This window comes from Oreochromis niloticus, linkage group LG12 (assembly GCF_001858045.2).
Source record: "Oreochromis niloticus isolate F11D_XX linkage group LG12, O_niloticus_UMD_NMBU, whole genome shotgun sequence".
Taxonomy (NCBI): Eukaryota; Metazoa; Chordata; class Actinopteri; order Cichliformes; family Cichlidae; genus Oreochromis; species Oreochromis niloticus.
In genome coordinates this window covers 34,549,041-34,568,647 of record NC_031977.2, presented here as the reverse complement: position 1 = coordinate 34,568,647, position 19,607 = coordinate 34,549,041, and the positions used below count along the sequence as shown (strand labels likewise).

The 19,607-nt window shown below is 42.7% G+C and overlaps 2 protein-coding genes across 9 annotated transcripts in view; both read left to right on the top strand.

The window, feature by feature from the left end:
* The window catches only part of wdfy3 (WD repeat and FYVE domain containing 3), a 112,021-nt gene extending 101,029 nt beyond the window's left edge, over positions 1–10,992 (top strand). For all 7 annotated transcript variants that reach the window (XM_025911978.1, XM_025911979.1, XM_019365766.2 and 4 more), the window contains 15 exons: positions 366–472; positions 931–1,084; positions 1,191–1,282; positions 1,371–1,583; positions 1,881–2,022; positions 2,223–2,377; positions 3,184–3,342; positions 3,761–3,940; positions 4,046–4,228; positions 4,451–4,544; positions 4,670–4,813; positions 5,956–6,183; positions 6,343–6,454; positions 6,656–6,853; positions 7,563–10,992. In XM_025911978.1, the coding sequence (XP_025767763.1) occupies positions 366–472; positions 931–1,084; positions 1,191–1,282; positions 1,371–1,583; positions 1,881–2,022; positions 2,223–2,377; positions 3,184–3,342; positions 3,761–3,940; positions 4,046–4,228; positions 4,451–4,544; positions 4,670–4,813; positions 5,956–6,183; positions 6,343–6,454; positions 6,656–6,853; positions 7,563–7,683 (2,282 nt within the window). In that variant the 3' untranslated portion in view covers positions 7,684–10,992. The remainder of the gene's footprint in view (positions 1–365; positions 473–930; positions 1,085–1,190; positions 1,283–1,370; positions 1,584–1,880; positions 2,023–2,222; positions 2,378–3,183; positions 3,343–3,760; positions 3,941–4,045; positions 4,229–4,450; positions 4,545–4,669; positions 4,814–5,955; positions 6,184–6,342; positions 6,455–6,655; positions 6,854–7,562) is intronic.
* Positions 10,993–13,663: 2,671 nt separating this feature from the next.
* cds1 (CDP-diacylglycerol synthase (phosphatidate cytidylyltransferase) 1) overlaps positions 13,664–19,607 on the top strand; it is a 31,494-nt gene continuing 25,550 nt past the window's right edge. For both annotated transcript variants that reach the window (XR_003213147.1, XM_025896853.1), the window contains exon 1: positions 13,664–14,017. Coding sequence is in view for 1 of the 2 variants with exons in the window: in XM_025896853.1 (XP_025752638.1) it covers positions 13,949–14,017 (69 nt within the window). In the remaining variant the exon portion in view is untranslated. The remainder of the gene's footprint in view (positions 14,018–19,607) is intronic.

The window sequence follows — 19,607 nt, the reverse complement described above, 5'->3', positions numbered from 1 at the left end:
TACAGACTTTTGGTACCACAAACTCGCTATGTGGGTCCTCCTGCCTACAGGAGAGGCCCAGAACAAACATGCAGAGCGAACTGAACCTGAGCTGTTTTCCCCCAGCTGTTGTCACCCACCCAGCAGACGGGTGGGTGACGACTGTCTCAGATCCAGTGGGATTAGACACTAGCTGGTCTGTAACCTGCCAGCTCCTGAATGTGTGATGCTTCCTGCACCAGGATATTTTATGTTGAAGTCATTTATAACATTTATTTAGATTTATTTCTGTACTAAATATGAAATTAAAAAAATACATAGAGCCTGCTTTTTTTCCCCAATAACTGGTACTGGTCTATATCATTAAGCTCTTGTTGCCTTACCAGGTGAAACCCCGGCGTACCACTACGGCACTCACTACTCGTCAGCCATGATTGTGGCCTCCTACCTGGTCCGGATGGAGCCCTTCACACAGATTTTCCTCAGACTTCAGGTTTGATGAGTTTCGACTCTACTGACAGTTCAGCTTGAAAATTAAAACATGGACTAGAACTCCAACCCTCTATTCCAGGAGGTTTTTTAATAAGTTATATATAGTTACATTTGATTTATTGCCTTTTTTTTTTTGTTTGTTTGTTTTACATATTTTGTAGAATCAAGTTCTATTTTATTTGTTTAACTCAACTTTATTTCCAACTATTTGACTTTATATAGAAAAAGCTAACTGTATTAGTTCCCCTCTTCTTTTTTAACTTGTTATGCCCCATAAAAGAGTAAGTCAGAAAACTCCAGAGGACAATGAAACCACATTAATAACACAGTACTGGTATTATTATTATTTTTGTTTGCTGGGCTCGCTTTGCATTTCCTGGGAGTTGTGCCTTCTCTACTTTTAACTCATAGAAATAATTCTTTTTGAGGGCTAAAAATGTGTCTTTGTGTGAATAACAGGGAGGACACTTCGACCTGGCTGACAGGATGTTCCACAGCGTGCGTGAAGCCTGGCTCTCTGCTTCCAAACACAACATGGCCGACGTCAAGGAGCTCATCCCGGAGTTCTTCTATCTGCCTGAGTTCCTGCTAAACTCCAATAACTTCGACCTGGGTCAGTATCAGAATCCCAGCTGATCGAAGCACAGTTTAAAAACTGACTGGATCATTCACTGCTTTGTTATTAATGCTCTTTCCTCCTTTTGCTTTTCATGCACCAGGTGCCAAGCAGAATGGGACCAAACTGGGTGACGTCATTCTCCCACCCTGGGCTAAGGGCGACCCCCGGGAGTTCATCAGAGTCCACAGAGAGGTAGGAGATCAGCTCTTCTTGGCTGGTTTTACTCTGAGTGATTTTGAATCCGCCCTCACGGTCGACACGTCCTCTGTCCCGGCTGCAGGCGTTGGAGTGCGACTACGTATCGGCCCACCTCCACGAATGGATCGACCTGATTTTCGGCTACAAGCAGCAGGGCCCTCCGGCTGTGGAAGCGGTCAACGTCTTCCACCACCTCTTCTACGAGGGTCAGGTGGACATCTACAACATCAACGACCCGCTCAAAGAGACGGCCACCATCGGCTTCATCAACAACTTCGGACAAATCCCCAAACAGGTCAGACAGGAACACTGACGTGTTCATTTTAGTCTAAATACATTTTTAAAGTCATTTTTTTCCATCAATCTACACTCAATCATTTATACACCTTTTTTTAAGAGGGTCCACCCTTTTCTAAGGAGGGTGGACCCTCTTATTTAACCTGATGTGTTTCCTGTTACATTACAGACATTTATGCATTACAGACTCATTTAACGTGCTGTATACTACGGTTGGTTTCTTGCCTTTAACTGGGTTTGAGTAGATGTTGAAATCTCGCTGTCGAATCATTGGTCGTTGATGTTTGTGTTTCAGCTGTTCAAGAAGCCCCACCCTCCGAAACGAGTACGCAGTAAAGCCAACGGTGACGTTGCCGGCGTTCCTCCGAGCTCCAACAGCGACAAGATCTTCTTTCATCACCTGGACAATCTCAGACCTTCTCTTGCACCAGTTAAAGGTACGCACACACATCATGTGGTCAAATAATTGCTCACAGTGTTGCTCAGTAAACAGGATGCATGTACTGATCGCTGTGTAAACAAAGCTTCATGGGGTCTGTTTGTGAATACGAGGTGTGTAGCCTCTTTAAATTCACACTTCTTTGTGTGTGTGTGTGTGTGTGTGTGTGTGTGTGTGTGTGCGTGATCTGTTTTCCAGAGCTGAAAGACCCTGTGGGACAGATTGTGTCCACCGACAAGGGCATCCTCGCTGTAGAGCAAAACAAAGTTCTGTTTCCCCCCACCTGGAGCAAGACCTTTGCCTGGGGTTACGCCGATCTCAGCTGTCGCCTGGCTAACTATGACTCCGACAAGGTCAGTAGTGAGAAGTTCTCCTGACAGCCAGTTCCTCATAGATTTAAACTTTAAACTCCTCAAACACCTTTTTATCTCCAGGATATAGCCTCTATGTGTGAGTGACCCCCATCCTTTTACTGATGTTGTGTTTGCTGACTTCCTTTCTCAATAATTGTGGATTTATTTCACCTAATTTAAAAATGAGCCACTGTACATGTTTGCTACTCACCTTGAGGATTCCTAGTAAATGTGGAAAAAAATAAAGGCACCGTTTCCCCCTGCTGGTCTTTCACTAGAAATGCATGTTACATGAGATCTGCAGCCATTAAAGAAGCTTTTAAATCACTAAAGCTACATCTGATTTTTACTGTATAGATTCTGTTTTCCTGCTGGCGGCTAAAAAGGAGACGTTCTTCAAGCTGAAAGAGATTTAGATTTTAATTTGGTAACACTTTCTCATGCTCAGAAGCACCGTTTCATGTCTGATCCCCTCTAAGGTCAGTCTGGGGTTTGCAGCTGGTTTTCTCCTGCCAGTTTTTCCAGTTTATTCCCTCGTTGCTACGTGTCTGCAGGAGTATTTGTCTAGACCCCAGACGGTGTCGTGATAGATAATTGGGAGGTGTCCTTCCTCTCCTATAGCCACCTACATCATTACAAACACTCAGCTGCACCTGACTCAATTGATGCCTCTTGTTTAAATGCATCAGAATGAATAACCAATGAATGGAAAGCTTGAAGATAACAGTCCCGAGAACAGAAGCTGTTACTGTTGTAGATCTTTTCAGTTTTCCACAAACGGATTTGAATGTTCCGTCTTGTTTCAGGCGCTGGTGGTGTACGAGTGTCTGTCGGAGTGGGGCCAGATCTTCTGTGCCATATGTCCAAACCCAAAGCTGGTTATCACCGGTGGCACCAGCACCGCCATCTGTGTGTGGGAGACGGGAACCTCAAAGGAGAGGGCAAAGTCACTTACGCTCAAACAGGTAAATGCACACAAAGAGACGCAGTGCAGGTTCGTGCAGCAGCTGCGCTTCAGTCATCAAACTTTAAATTATCTGAAAGCAGAAGACATTTTATAGAAACCTGGCAGCACTCTCACCTGTGTGAGGTCCAACCAATCAAAAGGCTGGGTCAAAGCTGAACACTGTGTGCTTCAGAGGAAGGATAGAGGACTGTTTCTCCTGTGATTGCCAAGGTTCATCAATGACAGCTTAATCCTTGCAGGGTTTAATTAGTTTGACCCATGAAATTAGTTTGATGGGTCAGTGTTTCTGCTTAGTTCATTCAGCACAAATGTTAATCTGCAGACTTTAATCTCCCTGCACACTAATGAAATCCTGCATGCTAAGGTGTTTAAGTTTGTTGATGCCATTGTGTCTCCCATGTCACGTGATATCTTAGGCGCTGCTTGGCCACACGGACGCCGTGACGTGTCTGACGGCGTCTTCGGCATACCACATTGTCGTCAGTGGCTCACGGGATCGAACTTGCATCATCTGGGACCTCAACAAGCTCTCCTTCGTCACACAGCTCAGGGGGCACCGAGCGCCCGTCTCGGCTCTGTGTATCAATGAACTGACGGTAAGTTTGTCCTCCGTCACACGTGAAACAGAGAAACTGCGGGAGCAGCATGTGGGATCGTTTACGAGCCGCACGATGGAACGACGTGTGTTTGTGTTTGCACAGGGGGACATCGTGTCCTGCGCGGGCACCTACATTCACGTGTGGAGCATCAACGGCAGCCCCATTGCCAGCGCCAACACCTTCACCGGCCGCAGCCAGCAGATCCTCTGCTGCTGCGTGTCGGAGATGAACGAGTGGGACACGCAGAACGTCATCGTCACCGGCCACTCGGATGGCGTTGTGAGGGTGAGCTCGCCTGGATACACATCCCTCTTTAAGTTTATTAGTCACTTGTTACAATGTTTTACCAAAACGTGTTTTTCTGTGCTGCTGTAAAATGAGTAACAGTCGAGCATTATAACGTCAGAACATTTGTCATTTTTTTCACTTTGTTAACTCTTTATAAAAATCTAAAAGTATTTCTGAAAGTATTCCTTGTGCTAAATCTTGCTAAAAACTGTCTTATAGTTTTGGAGAATGGAGTTCCTCCAGGTACCAGAAACCCCTGCTCCCGAACCCGTAGAGCCAGATGTGCCTGACTGCTGTGCTGACGAGAAGATCGGTGAGTCCTAATAGAAAAGAATGAGCTCATTGAAGCTGCTAGATCGAGTCATCAGAACACAGATCACACAGTGCACGTCACTCTAAAACTCTGTACTAAGGTACAAACTTATCTTGGTCTCTCAGAGGGCGGTGAGAGTCACAACGGTGATGATGACAGCAGTGAGTCGGATGCAGACGAGCCCAATCTGAGCCAAGAGCCCAGAGCGCCACGCAACCCCTCGACAGGTGGAGGCAGCCAGCCGGGTAGCACCGTCCACAGACCCAGAGGTACTTAGATTTATGTTCAAGTTAAATTCAACAGTTTGGTGTTTTTTACCAGAAGTGGGGGTAGGAGCTCTGCAGTAATAAAAATCAGCTGTAAATGTACAGTGTATTTTTAATCCCAGCTCCTGCATCATTTTCTTATACGCCACTTCAGCCAGAGAACCAATGAGCTTTTGCCATGCTGAGCCGTCTGTCCGTCCACAAGAAATGCTACTCTTCCTGCAGTATTTTACAGAAGGTCATTCAGCATTTTACAGAAGGTCATTCAGCAAACACATACTGATCACCTAATGGGTCGTTGTGCTCAAAGTCAAGGTCACATTTGTCATTTTACAGACAATAACCTGCGAATTTTGATGGGCGTCAGCTGGATGAGCTAGTGTGCTAATAACATTCTGGTTTTTAGATGGAGTGACCCAGCTGTGCCCCCAAAACATGAGAAAGGTCTTCACATCTCTGTAGATGAGGAAGAGTAAAAGCTGGCTTAGCACAGCTCCCAGCTGGTGAACAAACCTCCCTGAGCACAGGCCAGCTGTGTTAAAATCTGAATGAGCACACATTCAGATATTGTTATTTGCAGATCCAGAACTAACACTAAAAACGTCTTACCTGTAAGCAAAGCACACCAAATGTTCACTTGTTTGCTACTGGAGTGAACAGCTTGCACTATCGTTAAAGGCGTAGCAGCGTTTTGCCTTCCATTGTCTCTGTCAGTCAGACTGAAGTCAGTCAGTGAGGACATTCAGATTGAAATATATCTCTGGTTTTGTTGTCAGCCAAGAGCAATAAACTAAAACTAAAATCTTATCATCAGTGTCAACTTTGATTTTGGCTTTAGTATAAAATGTTCCCTTGTTTATCTCTGTGTCGGCTGCCCTGCAGTGAGCAGCATGTGCTCATTAGCTGCTGCGCTCTGATGCTCACTTCCTGAAGACTGTGGAAAAAAAAAAGAAGAAGAGCGTGAGATCAGCAGCGACTCGGCTGTGAGGCTGAAACATCAAATCCAGATTCTCTGGTTGTAGAAATAGAGCAATAATGTGACCGCTTGTAGATTACCAACACTGATGTTTGTTTTCACATATAAAAACCTTTGTTTGATATAAGATATTGTTCCTGCTAATTTTCCATTGATTAACACCCATAAGGTCCCCCGGCCCGAGCAGGAGCATCTTGGTCGATGGACAGTGGCTCTGACGACTCTCACCGCTGGTCAGACACCCTCAGCATCGACGAGAAGGACGGATTCGTGTTTGTAAATTACTCTGAGGGCCAAACTAAAGCCGCTCACCCAGCTCACTCAGGCCAGGGCTCAGTGCCTCAGCCGCTGCATCCCTCCACTATGGAGGCACGGACATATAACCAGCTCAGGGCAGGTGGGTGTCCGGCAGCTGCAAAAACCATGTTGTGTTCCATGTTCTAAGGGATTATTCTGCCATTGAAGGGGAGACAACAAATGGATAGGATTAGTCTGCTGATCTAATGACTCATATTAAAATGTTGCTTGTTAAGTGTTTGTTTTTGTGCGTTCACAGGCTACAGATGGGAGCGCCAGCTGGTCTTCCGGAGTAAGCTCACCATGCACACGGCTTTTGATCGCAAGGACAACGCTCACCCAGCTGAGATCACGTCTCTCGCCATCTCCAAGTAAGAGAGCCGGGTCGAACCAAACCGACAAACAGGAAATGAGTTTCTTTTTGTAAACGCTTGTATTCCTTCGGCACATCTGAAGAACATCTTCTTTTGAAAATATATAATACAGTCCAAGCGAATATTTTTGAAAACAAGATATTTAATTGTTTTGTTTTTCTCTTTCTTCCTTCCCGCTTTGGGCGTTCCTCTCTTCAGGGACCACAGTAAAATCCTGGTAGGTGATGGCCGTGGCAGAGTGTTTAGCTGGTCGGTCAGCGACCAGCCTGGCCGTTCGGCAGCAGACCACTGGGTGAAGGACGAGGTGGTGGACAGCTGCTCCGGCTGCACGGTTCGCTTCTCGCTTACTGAGCGACGCCACCATTGTAGGAACTGCGGACAGCTCTTCTGCCAGAAGTAAGATCATTATTCTGCATTTTCCACCTAAGGATGCTTTTATGTCATTGTTATACCAGAAATTGTTAGAACAAAATACCATTATAGGTATAAATAAATATATCCAGAATCAATGTAAGTTTCAGAGATGCAAAATTAACCATTACCATTTCTTCTGGTACCAGTACCAGTACACTACCAGTACATAAATTCTAATTAAAGTTCTTGAAGTTTTAATGGAAGTAACAGCCACAGTGCTTACATGCTTTAACCCTCAAGGTTTGGTTTTTGTTTTTATTGCACTTCATTTTTCAGCTTTTGGCTCTGGTGTTCCTCAGGGCTCGATTTGGGGTCCTTTGTTTTTTTTTTTTGCTGTGCACACTACCATTGCACAGCAACAGGTGAACGGTCTTCATTTCTGTTTTGCAGCTCACTTTTTCCAAGTTTCACTATCTCCAGCAATCACCCGCTGGAGGTTGCCAAGGGGTTGCTGACAAGTCTCTGGGCCTCTCTGAGGTTTCTGAGATCTTATGCAAATAAAATATTTCATTCTCTGATTTTGTGTGTTTAAAATAATTATTGGGGTTGTTTGTTTGTTTCTAACAGTTTAAATCGTGGCTCACTTCAGTGAATGTGTTAAAATACTCAGCAATGTTACTTTTCTTCACCTTCATCATCTTCATTTCTCTCCTGCACTTTGAAAAGAATGTTATCTCACCCTGTGTCACAGGTGCAGTCGCTTCCAATCAGAGATCAAACGGCTGAAGATCTCGTCACCTGTGCGTGTTTGTCAGAACTGTTATTACAACCTCCAGCATGAGCGAAGCGTCGAGGACGGCTGCAGAAACTGAGCTCCGCATCCACCCGCCGCCAGCCCCTCCTGAGAACCCGGGGAGCATTTCATTCCTCCATCCGACTTCCCTCTGCATCTCCCAAAACTCCTTCCCCATTACCCCTCAGTAACCACGTGTACTGTACCGCACTGACAGGGTGTCGCAGGAGGGAGCGACTCAAGTACGGCGGCGGAGCTCAGCAAAGGAGAAAGGATATGAACGAGGACAACAGATCGCAAAGAACATGGAAAGAAACTCAGTCCCCACTTTTACCACCGGCACCCACCTGGAGCGGAGGGAAAAAAACCCCACCTTTAATGCAGCACGCACGAATCAGTCATCCGCCATCTTTGCTTAGAGATCAAGAAACAGGCAAAACTGCTTCAGCTTTCACAGCAGGATGATAAAAGACAAAAACTTGTTGATAGTGTAAATAGGTATCACGACCTTTTTAACTCTAAAAGGAGCAAACGCAGAACAAAAAATAAGGTCAATGAAGTAAAAGAAATGCCTGTAACATAGCGTTGTGACTAACCACTCCTGGCTTTAAAAAAACAGAAAAAATGATTGTGTGTAGTCTGCGTCACGAGTCACAGCGAGAATAACACGGAGGGGAGGGAGGGAGATGAATGTCCATAATTAATGTCTCTGGGTTGACCGTACTAGTGGGTCTAGTTATGCAAAATCACTTCTTTATAATTTCCCGATCGTTTTGTTGTTTACAGACCTGTGATTTATTTTGTGAGAGTGTCAAACCGTCGCCACGCGGACAGAGAGGTTTACTCTCTGATTGTCGTTTCCTCTTTTTTTATTGCCAAACTGTTTTCTCGTGTCAGTTACGATGTTTAATTTTTAACATGTCATCTGTTCAGTCCTTTGTTTTCCCATTTGGAGATTTTTATTTTACTTACTGCTGCTTTCTGAAGACTACAAACTTTATCGTGTTCAGTTTGACTTTGATTTTTCTTGTTAGAACCATATCACTCCTTTCATTTTGTGGTTCCTTCTGCATTATTATAATTTGTTATTAAGAGAGAGAAAAAATCGGGTTCATCTTGTGTAAAAAGGTTAAAAGTAACGCACATGCGTCCCGTAACTGCACATTTAGCGTCCATCGTGTCCTTTTTTTTGACCATACAGCTTTAAAGCAGCTTCTTGAATGCACACTGAAAAGGGACTTCCTCATGAACTGTGTTTTGTTTTTTTATTTATCGTGTTGGTTTCTATTGAGGATTTGCTGGATTTTTACTCCCCTGTGGCATTATCGCAGCAGCTCTCAACACTCGTTATCCTCACTCACTGGAGCTGCAGCCAAGCACCTTTTTATTAAAGAGATGTTTCAGAGTATATGTAGACGTTGGAGGAGGTGTAAATAGTCACGTAGGCCGTTTGATTTTTAATAAATCTTGGCGTGTTTTGTCATTAAAGGTAAAGACTAGGCCAAACAGACTTGCAGAGTATTCTTGTTTCGCTTTTCTTTACCATATTTTACAGGTGGGGTAAAGCTGCAGGAGAGCGAGTCTGTAGCTTTCTTTTCCTACCATTATATCAGTGCTATGACTTCATATTCCATCCTTGTTGCTCCTGCAGGGGAAGAGAAGACATGGATTTTGATGTGACACTTTAGACTGAGAGCATAAAATTAACCTCATGCCCTTCAGTTGTTGACGTTAATAAACCTTTTGACTTGATCTAACTTGATTGTAGAGTTGATTAATTTAATGTTTTTCAGACGTCTAAATTCATTTGCAGCTTAACTGTTTAAATGTAAAATGACTTGGATTGTTGCACTAACATAACACGGGACAAACTCAAATCTATGGGGTGTCATTTGTGCCATCAGATTAGTGACTGTCACTTTAACAGTGACCAAATAACCCCCAACAATCAGATGACCCCCTGTGAGCAAGAACTTGGCGAAAGTGGGAAGGAAAAACTCCCTTTTTAACGGAAGAAACCTTCAGGAGAACCAGGCTCAGGGAGCGGTGACGGTTATCTTATTACTTGAGACCAGAATCCAAAGAAATTAAACAAATTTAAAATTACTTAATTCTTCATTTCATCTGAAAAAGCAAAAATCTACAATTTCAGGCGATTGTCGTTGGACTAAATGCATTTTGGAGATTCTCTGTAGCACGAATGTTAGCTTATAGAAACCAAACTCCAGCCGGGACAGAGACTCAACCTGAGCAAGGAAACATAAAAATGTGAAGTACTCAAAGGAGTTTAAACACTATAAAAACACATTACTCTGCCGCACTGAGACGGCGATATCAGAGGTTTTATCTGCTTTCATAATGTTGAATGTAACTTGATCTTTTGTCAACACAAATCCATGTTTGGCTCTTTCTGCGTTAAAGACTGCACATCTCTCCCCTCACTCGGTTTGTGGTTCTGTGGGCAAACTGTGCATTCAAGGGCTGCTTTCTTTCTTTCTTTGTACGTCCCACGAGTCTTCACAGGCATTTAATGTTCACCCTCACCGCTCCTTAATGTTGTAATAATAATAATATGCACTCATGTTATTGTCCTCCTTTATATCATTCTGCCTTTCTGTACTGTAACTTAGCGTGCAATCATGCCATCCAGCTGAAACGGCCGAGTCGGCTTCTATCAATCGAGGATTCCTTTTGCACCTTCACATGTACAAAAAACAGGAAAAAAACAGTTGAGTTTTTTATTGAATGCAGTTTAACGTTTTAACTGAAAGGTGCATTTCACAGCGGATAAATGAACTGTACAAAGTATTTATGCAATTATAACTGGGTTTAGATTTTTTTTTAATTATTGTGATTTCAGCAAGTTTTGTTACTTGTTGCATGTCTATTAACACAGCTGACTTTCTGTGTCAGTGCATTGTACATGTTCGGCATTAGATTATCTCTCTTTTTTGCTGGATTTATTCTTTTTTTGTTTTTCTTTGAGGCATTGTTTGACGGGTCGGTCATACCGAGCGACAGGTTTGTGTACAAAGCCGCAGATCATGACCCCAACTCTGGGTGGACTTTTGTACTCTCTATGGGGGGAAAAAAATAATTAAGGATTAATCGAAAGCAAAAAAAAGAAAGAAGGGAAAAAAAAGGAGAAATCTGGATTATTTTGGTGGTCTTGTATTAGACTGCGTTACTACAGTATCTGGTGTGCAATCTGTAATAGCTGAATGTTCCTTGTATATTTGTGTTCACTACATCCTACGAGAGAAAAAAACCACAGTAGAGTAACCTCCCCGTCCCCCGTTACAGAAACAAAATGTTACAATAATGCAATAGATCTGGTACTTATTCTTTTTAATTTTATTTCAATAAAAAATTGCTGTTTCCCACCAAAGGCATTTGTTTCGTTTCTAAGTTATAGCAGCATCTGAGCTTATTTCCATTTAAAAGATTTAATGACCCTACGCAGCCACACACTACTTTTACAGAGGTTAGACAGGTCAGTCAGGTTTTTCTTTTTCTACTTTTGGTTCTGTGTGATGTCAGAGGGAGAGGATATGCCTAATATGGTCATGTATTAGAGAGCTAATGTGAGCCACACCCTGGACAGTAGAAACTATAGGAGACGCTGAAAAGACTTCCCATGATGCACTGAGTGCTTGTCTTTACTCCCAGCCTTTCACTCGTGCTGTGTTTATGTGCTGCCGTGTTTTTCAGTTCTGTTTACTCTCCTTTAATTTGTGTTTTGTCCGCTCTGTTGTCCACGGTCGCCCCATGCTTCTCTTTTCTCTTCTCAGTCTCCTACCCAGGAACAGCAAACAGCAGTGCCTGCCTGAGCTTTCTTCATTTCCTCCTGGTGAGGTCTTTTCCTGTTTTGGAAAAAAGGAGTTCTTCTTTCCCCCTGTTGCCAAGTGCTGCTCATAAACTAAGAACTGAAACTAAGTTGGTAGAAAAAATACATATGAACTAGACTTGCGACTAGATGACTTTTAGTCTTCGCAATTTGGTAAAATTTGTCAGCAGAGCTGGCACTGAGAAGCTTTGATGCAGAGCTTTATTAAGTCTACGTGACTGTCAGTTGAGTCTTGTATTGCTATATTACTGCACTCTCCTGAACCTGATGAATAGCACCTAGAATAAAGGAAGGAATAAATAAGGTCAAAGTAAAAGTGAAATTTAAAAAAAATAAAAAAATTCAATGTGATCAGATTATTTAGGATTGGTTCAGATTATTTGACTTTGCTAATGGTTATTGTTATTCCTGTTAAGAATCTGAAGTAATTAAACAGCCATATGCTTTTAAATGTACTCACTATTGCCTTTTTTCCTCTTCTGGCCCATATCTTGTAAATAATTTAAAAGAAATTCATTTGCAAAATTAAGTTGCTGATGAAGCTTCGAGTTCAATGAATAAATCATCAGTAGAGCAAAAATAAATTAATGGCATCTCTTAATATACGTAATTGTGATTAGAGGATTGGGAAAGAGTGCATTAGAGTTTTATTATATGTTAAAATATAGAAAGTAAACGTGCTGTTGTGATCTGGTGCTAAAACGGTGACCTGAGTGGGACTGAGGGAGTGAAACTAACTTGATTTGTTCGGGATAACAACGAGACTAAACAGGACTGACTGCGGTGCTGAGCTTCATTTTACTGAAATCGTTGAACCAACAGCACTTTAAAATGACTTTAAAAAAAAAGATATTTGTGTTTAAATATTTAAAAAAAAAAAAAAAAAAAAAAAGTTGTGCAGAGTGTATTTAGTGAACGCAGCAGAGGAAATAACACCAGCGGGGGTCTCCACAAAAATAGTGCAGACAGGGGTGTGTCTAAGTGAGGACCCCGGTGCTCACTGGTCGTGGATTACCGCAGCATGTGGCAGAGCTGGTCAGCCCGGTATGGACTGACAGAGAGAGAGAGAGCGTACAGCACCGCAGCAGACCTGTGTGAAGTCACGCAGACGCACAACGGAAGTGTCCGTGCTTCTACTTTAAAATAAAACCTCGATTTTAAATGAGCGTCACCTACAGGCTTTGTATGAGGGTTTTTATACTTCTCCGAGGTTTGACTTCAGCTAATATTTGTACTACTAGGATTTCTCCAGGGGTAAACATGAAATGCAGGGTGTAGGTTTGGTTCGCTTTGGAGTCTGCTTGTCTTTTTCTTGAACAGTCATAAAGTTTCCATAGGTCTCTGTAGGTAATTATATATAACTCATCGAGCGCTTTGAGTGCTCAAGTTGACTGTAAATATGATATTTAATTTCATTAAAGAAAAAAAAGGTTTTGGACAATCTTTTTGATCTGTGCTTCTACGGTGAGCTCGGAACTTAAAAATCAGGATCTTTGACTAGAAATAGATCCAGTATAAAAACAACAGTTTGAGCAGATCCGTGTTAACTCATGTTGACATAACAGAAGACCGAAAGTCCAAAGAAAAATACAAAAATATCTGGAAGAAGGCGCACGAGAAAGGAAGAGAAGGACCAGGGGCTTAAGGAGCAGATCTGGAAGATAAAGTCTAAAGTGGTCCTGTTTACAGCAGCATCGGGAGCTGCAGTAGCTTCAGCAGATTCCAGGCACAGAACTTCTCTGCAATGAAGAGTGGGAACAACTGTGCAGAACCATCAAACCCCTGGGCATCTGGTAGAGGAACCGAGCTTGAGGATCACAAACAAACTCCAAGGAGTGAGAGAGAGCTTGCAGGGTGATCTAAACTAGCTTTAGGTGTAAATGTGAGTGTGAATGATTTCTCTCTGTGTTAGCCCTGTGACAGTCAGGAGCTCCAGCCCAACTCTTAATTGAATGAATGGAAGAAAATGGATATATAGGTTTAAAAAAATGAAAATCTACAACATTAGGATGTTTGGATATATTTTTTTAATGCTTTAAACCTTTATTGAGCAAAACTGGAGCGTCTTTTAGGAAATCTGCAGACGCCGACCATCACGACTCTGCGTCAAACCATTAAAGGGCTTACATTTCCAGAGCAAACATCTTAACAGGAGTAAACCGAGAAAATTACATTTTAAGTAGACCTTTATTTTGAAAGTCTCTACAGGAAGTTGTCTGTCCTTGTTCCGTGAGCTTGTCGGCAGTAGGAGGAGAACAGGGACTGCGGTCATAAACAAACACACGCAGTGGAGTCGGTAGTGTCTGTGGGGCTGTGCAGGACCACTGGCTGACTTTCAGGGAAGCTGACCTTCTTCTCGACCGGCACCGAGAAATCAGACCGGCTGAAAAAACCCGAACACGAAGAGCGGATTGTCTCCCACTCTCCCTCCCTTCTCCCTTCCCTCGGAGTCGGCTTATGTGACACATTCACGTCCCGGCGGAGAAACGAGAGAAATATGACGGAGCTGAGGAAGCGAGGCGGAGGCGGAGCAGACCCTGACAGCGCCGATAATATCAGCGACAAGGTAAGGTGCACCTGAGAGCGCGAAAAGACACCATTATCCGAACGAGACCTCGCCCTGGAAACGAGTCCGGCAGGTTGTCGGAGGCTGAGCCGGGCCGGCCGGGCTGTCAGGTTAGCAGGGGAGCTACATAAGCTAGTTAGTTAGCCGCTCGGCTGCTGTCCGGTAATCCCGAAACAACCGAGACACGGTCACGGAAACGGCTACTTGCTTTGAAACCACCGTTTGCATTTTCGGTGTGAGCTCCTCGTCCTTTTCAGTGGCTGTCAGCGGGACAATTTCACACTGTCATCGTGACACCGACTCATCAATGTCACTCCTGCAGGCTGAAAGTTGGATTTGGATAATTGCATTACAGTAAACAAACACGCAGAGATCGGAGGGCCTTTAAGCTTCAGTTTACTTTGCTACTCAACACAAGTGATTTTAAAGATTGTTTTGCAGTGATTTGACGCTCAGCTTGTTTATATTCATCATGTGATGCGATGGCTCCACAGATCAAAAAATCCCATTATATGAACTATACTGTATACTGTAGTGTAATAGAAATATAATTTCTCCATTCATTGACCATCCTACCTGTGGTGTCCTCACTCACTTGGTTTGTGGCTTTACTACCAAGTAGTTTGCTTCTGCCCCCAAACCCTTAAAGTAGAATGAATGAGAATTTGAGGACAATGTGAAATTAACCTTTGAAATAAATCTGATCTGCTCAAAAATTAAGGCAGCACAGCCGTTCAAACTTCAGAGATATCAGTGCAGTTAGGAAGACCAAGTGGTTATGAATCAATTTCAGGTGCAGTGGTTTTGCAGATCATTGCTCTCTCTTCTCAGTCCTGCTCACTTTTTTTAGTGTCCTTGTCCTTGCTGGTAGCTTGAGACCGTAGCTGCAGCCCATTCATGTTGCACAGGTAGTCAAGGATGTGAACAGAGCTGCAGAAGAGTTTCATCCCAGCTGAAACAGAGGAGCAGTACAGAATGAGGTGTCTGCTTTACACCAACTCACCTCTTTCAGAAAGCGTGCCCTCACAGCGTGCAGGATATCCAATATCAGAAAAAGAGAGTCAGTCAAGGACTGTGTTTATGTTTCATCGAAGTGCCAGTGTGTGCACATTTTAGTCAAGGATCAACTCTTTTAAATATTTATCTTTGTTTGTTGTGAATGGAGAATTTCCTGGTGTTTCTTGAGGTTATATCTTTTTACCTTAGCATGCCTGAAATGTGAAGCTATTTATTTTTTTATTTGATTTTTTGCCTTTCATAACACATGTACTCCTGTGAAAACATAATCAGATAACTGACCCAAAAATGAAAAAGTTTCTTTTCTTAACCTCCCCCCTTCTTCTATATGTTTAATAAATGATGAGAAAATTCTGTTTTAGCAGAAAAACTTGAGCCGTTTTTCTCTTTTCTCTTTCTCTTCTGGTCAGACTGAGGTTAAAATAAACATTATTGATTATTGAGCTCTGCGGCTGTTTGAATACTGCTCTGCGCTACTGCTCAACACCCAACGTGTTCTTTATTTTGGGTCAATAAGAATCAGTTCCTCCTTTTTTTCCTTTTGTTTTTTTCTTTTTGTCAGCTGGTTTTCCTTCTGTTGTATGTCACTTGTGACTTGTCCCTTTGTGAGACTGGTGAGATTGTTTCAGTGTAGTTTGTTGCTCACAGGTGCGATTCCCAAACCTAAGAATTACTCATTTTCCTGGCAATGATGGGATCTAAAATTCATGCTAGGCCAGATATATAAGTCTGCTTAACATGTACATTTTTCTTGTTGTTTGACCCACCTGCAGTATTTCCATAACACTGTTCAGAACTTCCACATATAGCTTGTAGCCCGGTTTAGAGTCAAACTTAGTATGCAAGTTTGAGTTAAGATTATATAAATGATCAGTGTGTGAGTTACTCATATGTTATATACATCTGTATGTGTTTGGTCCTGGTTACTGTTGCTTAGCTCAGCGTGTTTACTCGTTCTACCTCGCCTCACTCAAAGTGCCTTCTTGGAGAGCAGCTGCAATCAGCCGTCTCGTGGAAGTCGACACAAGAGACGTACGAGAAGCACGCGTAGGCAAAGCGTCACAGAAGACCCAATGAAAACATGATTTACCTGAGCAGAAAGGCACGCGTGTGCTGCAGTGTCTGGTTAGTTACTGGTTGGCATACATTCATAGTGATACACAGATAAGGTTAGCTGGAAATATTTGTCTTGTGATGTGAAGGTTACTTTGAAATCTAGTAGGTTTATAGATCACTAGTTATACTGTTAAAATGTAATAACCAATGTAATCAAAGTCATGTGACCTATTTGAATACGTGTAACTACATGTCTGTGTAGTGTTTAGTGTTTTAAACTGCACTGAAAAGTGCACATGGCCCCCTGCGTTGGTGCTGGTTAGTTGGTAGCAGGCTTAAAGCAGTGCACACTGATCTGATTTTACTGTCACTTGAGAAGAAGCGCAAATTCAAACAAGATCAGCCAAAACAAGATGGCAGAGTTTGAGTATCAAATGAATGAAGCCTGTCTACACACAGACATCCTCTCCGTGACGGTGTCACAACAGCTTTGTTCACCTACATTATCCTGAAATCTTCTAAGATAAGGCGTTCCTGCACAGCACAAAGCTGCAGACGATGACAGGAATTGTTATGTTTCGCATAACAAACTGAGTTTTAATTTCATTTTAAGATTTTTTTCCTTACTGAGTAAAACTGTTTATTCCTTAGTTTAATTTCTGTCAGTCATACATGTTGCTGCTTACTCTCAAACAGTGTTTCCAGATCAGGCCAATAAGTACTAACATTGTCACTGTTTTGTAGTTTAAGTGTCACAATTTTAGTGTAACAAATCAAGACATCTGTCTGTTCAGGCTTTAGATTGTAACATTATGATTATTTCACACGCACACACTTTCTCTGCTCCTGCAGATATTACAGCTGTCTGAAGATTAGGTTTAGCATTTATTTTTCTAATTTTTACATTTTAACTATGTGAATAATGCCATCTGCAGCTCATGACTTTCCCTGCTTTGAATTTGAAATTTCAGTTGTTGCTAACCAGCTAGCCCTGGTGCTGACTTACTGTGTTGCCGCTGTGGTCCTAAATCCCTCAGCAGCTTCTCAGAAAAGGTTCTTGTCCCCCTGCTTGGACATGGACGTTACTTCTACTCCAGTGTCTTGTCCTGCAGCTTTTGCAGGGCAGTCCTTCTTTAGCTCTGGAGATCCAGACCTCTGAAACTAGAACCCACGCAGGAGGGAAACAGGTGCATTCATGTAAAACGATAACTACCATGACCGTGTGGTGGAGTTGGAGTTCATCAACAAAGACTCACGAAATAGTGGGCGAAAAAAATATCACATGCACTTGCCCTCCTCCGCCACGAACTGAATCTCCATCTCAGTTAAGCAGTTTGTAGTTGTTACGTATGTATGTCTGCTCAGCCTTTACATACTCAGTGTTCATATTAATCTGCAGACAAGTTAGCGTTTTAATAAACTGTGAGATGTTTCCGAGATCATGTCTCATCATCAGTGGTGTGTCTGCTATGCAAATAGCCACGATGTAAGTGCAGCTCATGTTTGATTAGGAAGTCCAATTCCGGTGGCTTAAAATCTTCCAGTTTGAGTGTAAAGGAAGATGGATAGTGGGATCGGGATGTTTGATGATTCACAGGCAGCGCTTCCTGTTTTTGGAAACGAGCGCTCGCCGTAACTTTTGTTTACAATCCCTAATTTCACTGTAATTAAATGGTTTGACCAATAGTTTACCAAATTTAAGGATGCTGATTTTTGTTAATATTTAGACCTGAAAATTTATAAACTGTCTTTTGTAAACGAGAGGTGAAATGAATAACGGCTCCTGTCCACACCAAAACACCCGTTCCTGGCTGTTTTCTCCTTTTCCTTGGCATGTATGAAAGATCTGCAGATGGTGACAGATAAAGCCCTCATCAGTCAAATTACAGCACATAAACACTTTGGTTTCCTGCCTCTGTAAGGTTACTGTGAGGCGTTCCTAATAAGAAGCAGACGTGCAGATCCACTGGGTTTTAAAAGGAATGAGTCAGGTCTGTGTGTGTGTGTCTGTCTTGTTTTGGAGGTTAAAGGATCACTTTGCTGTCACACACCCTGCAGAAACACCCAAACAAAATGCCTTCACATGATTGGTGCTTTATGGACTCAGCAAAAAGGTGTTTGTTTGGGGAAGCGAAGCCACAAATCCCACACGCACCCATATAGAGTATGTTTATGTATCCACAGCCTCTCTTTGTTCTCTCCAAAGCAAATATTTATTTTCAGTGGTTAGTAAGCAACACATACATGCTCAGTCGTGCTCAGTTCCGGTGTGGTCTTGGTTGTTTGCCGTGCAGGACAGTTAGCAGCTGCTCAGGACTCCACATGATGGGTGACCTTGGTGGGCTGTCTGCTGGCCGGCCTGCCGCCCCCGAAGCCTCCAGCGGCAGTGGTGGCGGCAGCACCGGGACATTTAACGCTCTGCTGATTACAGCGTCATTTTTCTCAGCACTTGTTAGAAATGCTTTTGGACAGCAGGGCACTTTTTGCTCCTGCTTTCAGATAACTTTGTTTATTTAGTGTTTATTTTTTTATTTGGTGCTTTCAAAGTAAATAAACAATAATGTCGTAATAACTCCATGGCATGATCGCAGACTTTGAATCTAGCAGCGGTTAGATGATCAGAATCATAAAATCGTACCTCAGACCACACATACGGTCTGGTGTAGCATGTGCTCACTGTGTTTGTGCCACGCTTACAGTTGAACGCTTGAAGTAAAAAAAAAAAGAAAGATCTTAAATCACTCGCATGAGGTCAGAAAGTTTATTTATTTGCAAACATTTTAGCCTCTGGAGTATAGCTGATTTTTAAAGTCTCAAAAAACCCACCAACTAACCTCAGCTGAGCACAGGGGTTTCCAGGGTTTTGGTGTTGTAAATGTTGGTTCTGGTACAGTTAAATCATCAGAGGACTAACAATTCAAGCTAGTAGCCTAAAAGCATAACCTGTCTAGGACTAGGATACTCACTATGGTGACTAAATTACTTGTTGTTTCTATGAGAGACAAAAATTAGGCTAGTCGACATAGAGAGAGGGAGAGTTGGGCAAAGCCACCTGGCACAGCTGTATCCCTGATGTCTTAAAGCTTTGTGACATTTCTGAACTTGTAACTGCCATTTTACACAAATAAAATAATACGTTCACCTGACTAGTATTTCTGGTTCTCACTTGGAAAGTCAGCAATGTTTAAACATCACATCCAACTTAATTATACGCTCGTCCAAGACTGGATTCAGACTTGACAACAGTTCTCTGTCAGAGTTGAGTCTTACAGTCAGATCAGGCTCAGGCGTTCTGCCGCAGCACTCTTCCTGTTCGAAAGGCATTTTTCCTCCCCGCTGTCTCCAACTGCTTGCTCATGCGGGATTAATTAGGGTTTCCTCTAATGTGACAGGATCTTTGCCTTGCACTAAAAAATAAAATGAAAAGGTGACAGTGTAACAGGCAGCCTCTTATTTCATCCATCCAGCAGTATTGATTTCTCTAATGAGCATTTCAGTTGCTCGCAGGCACCTCTGT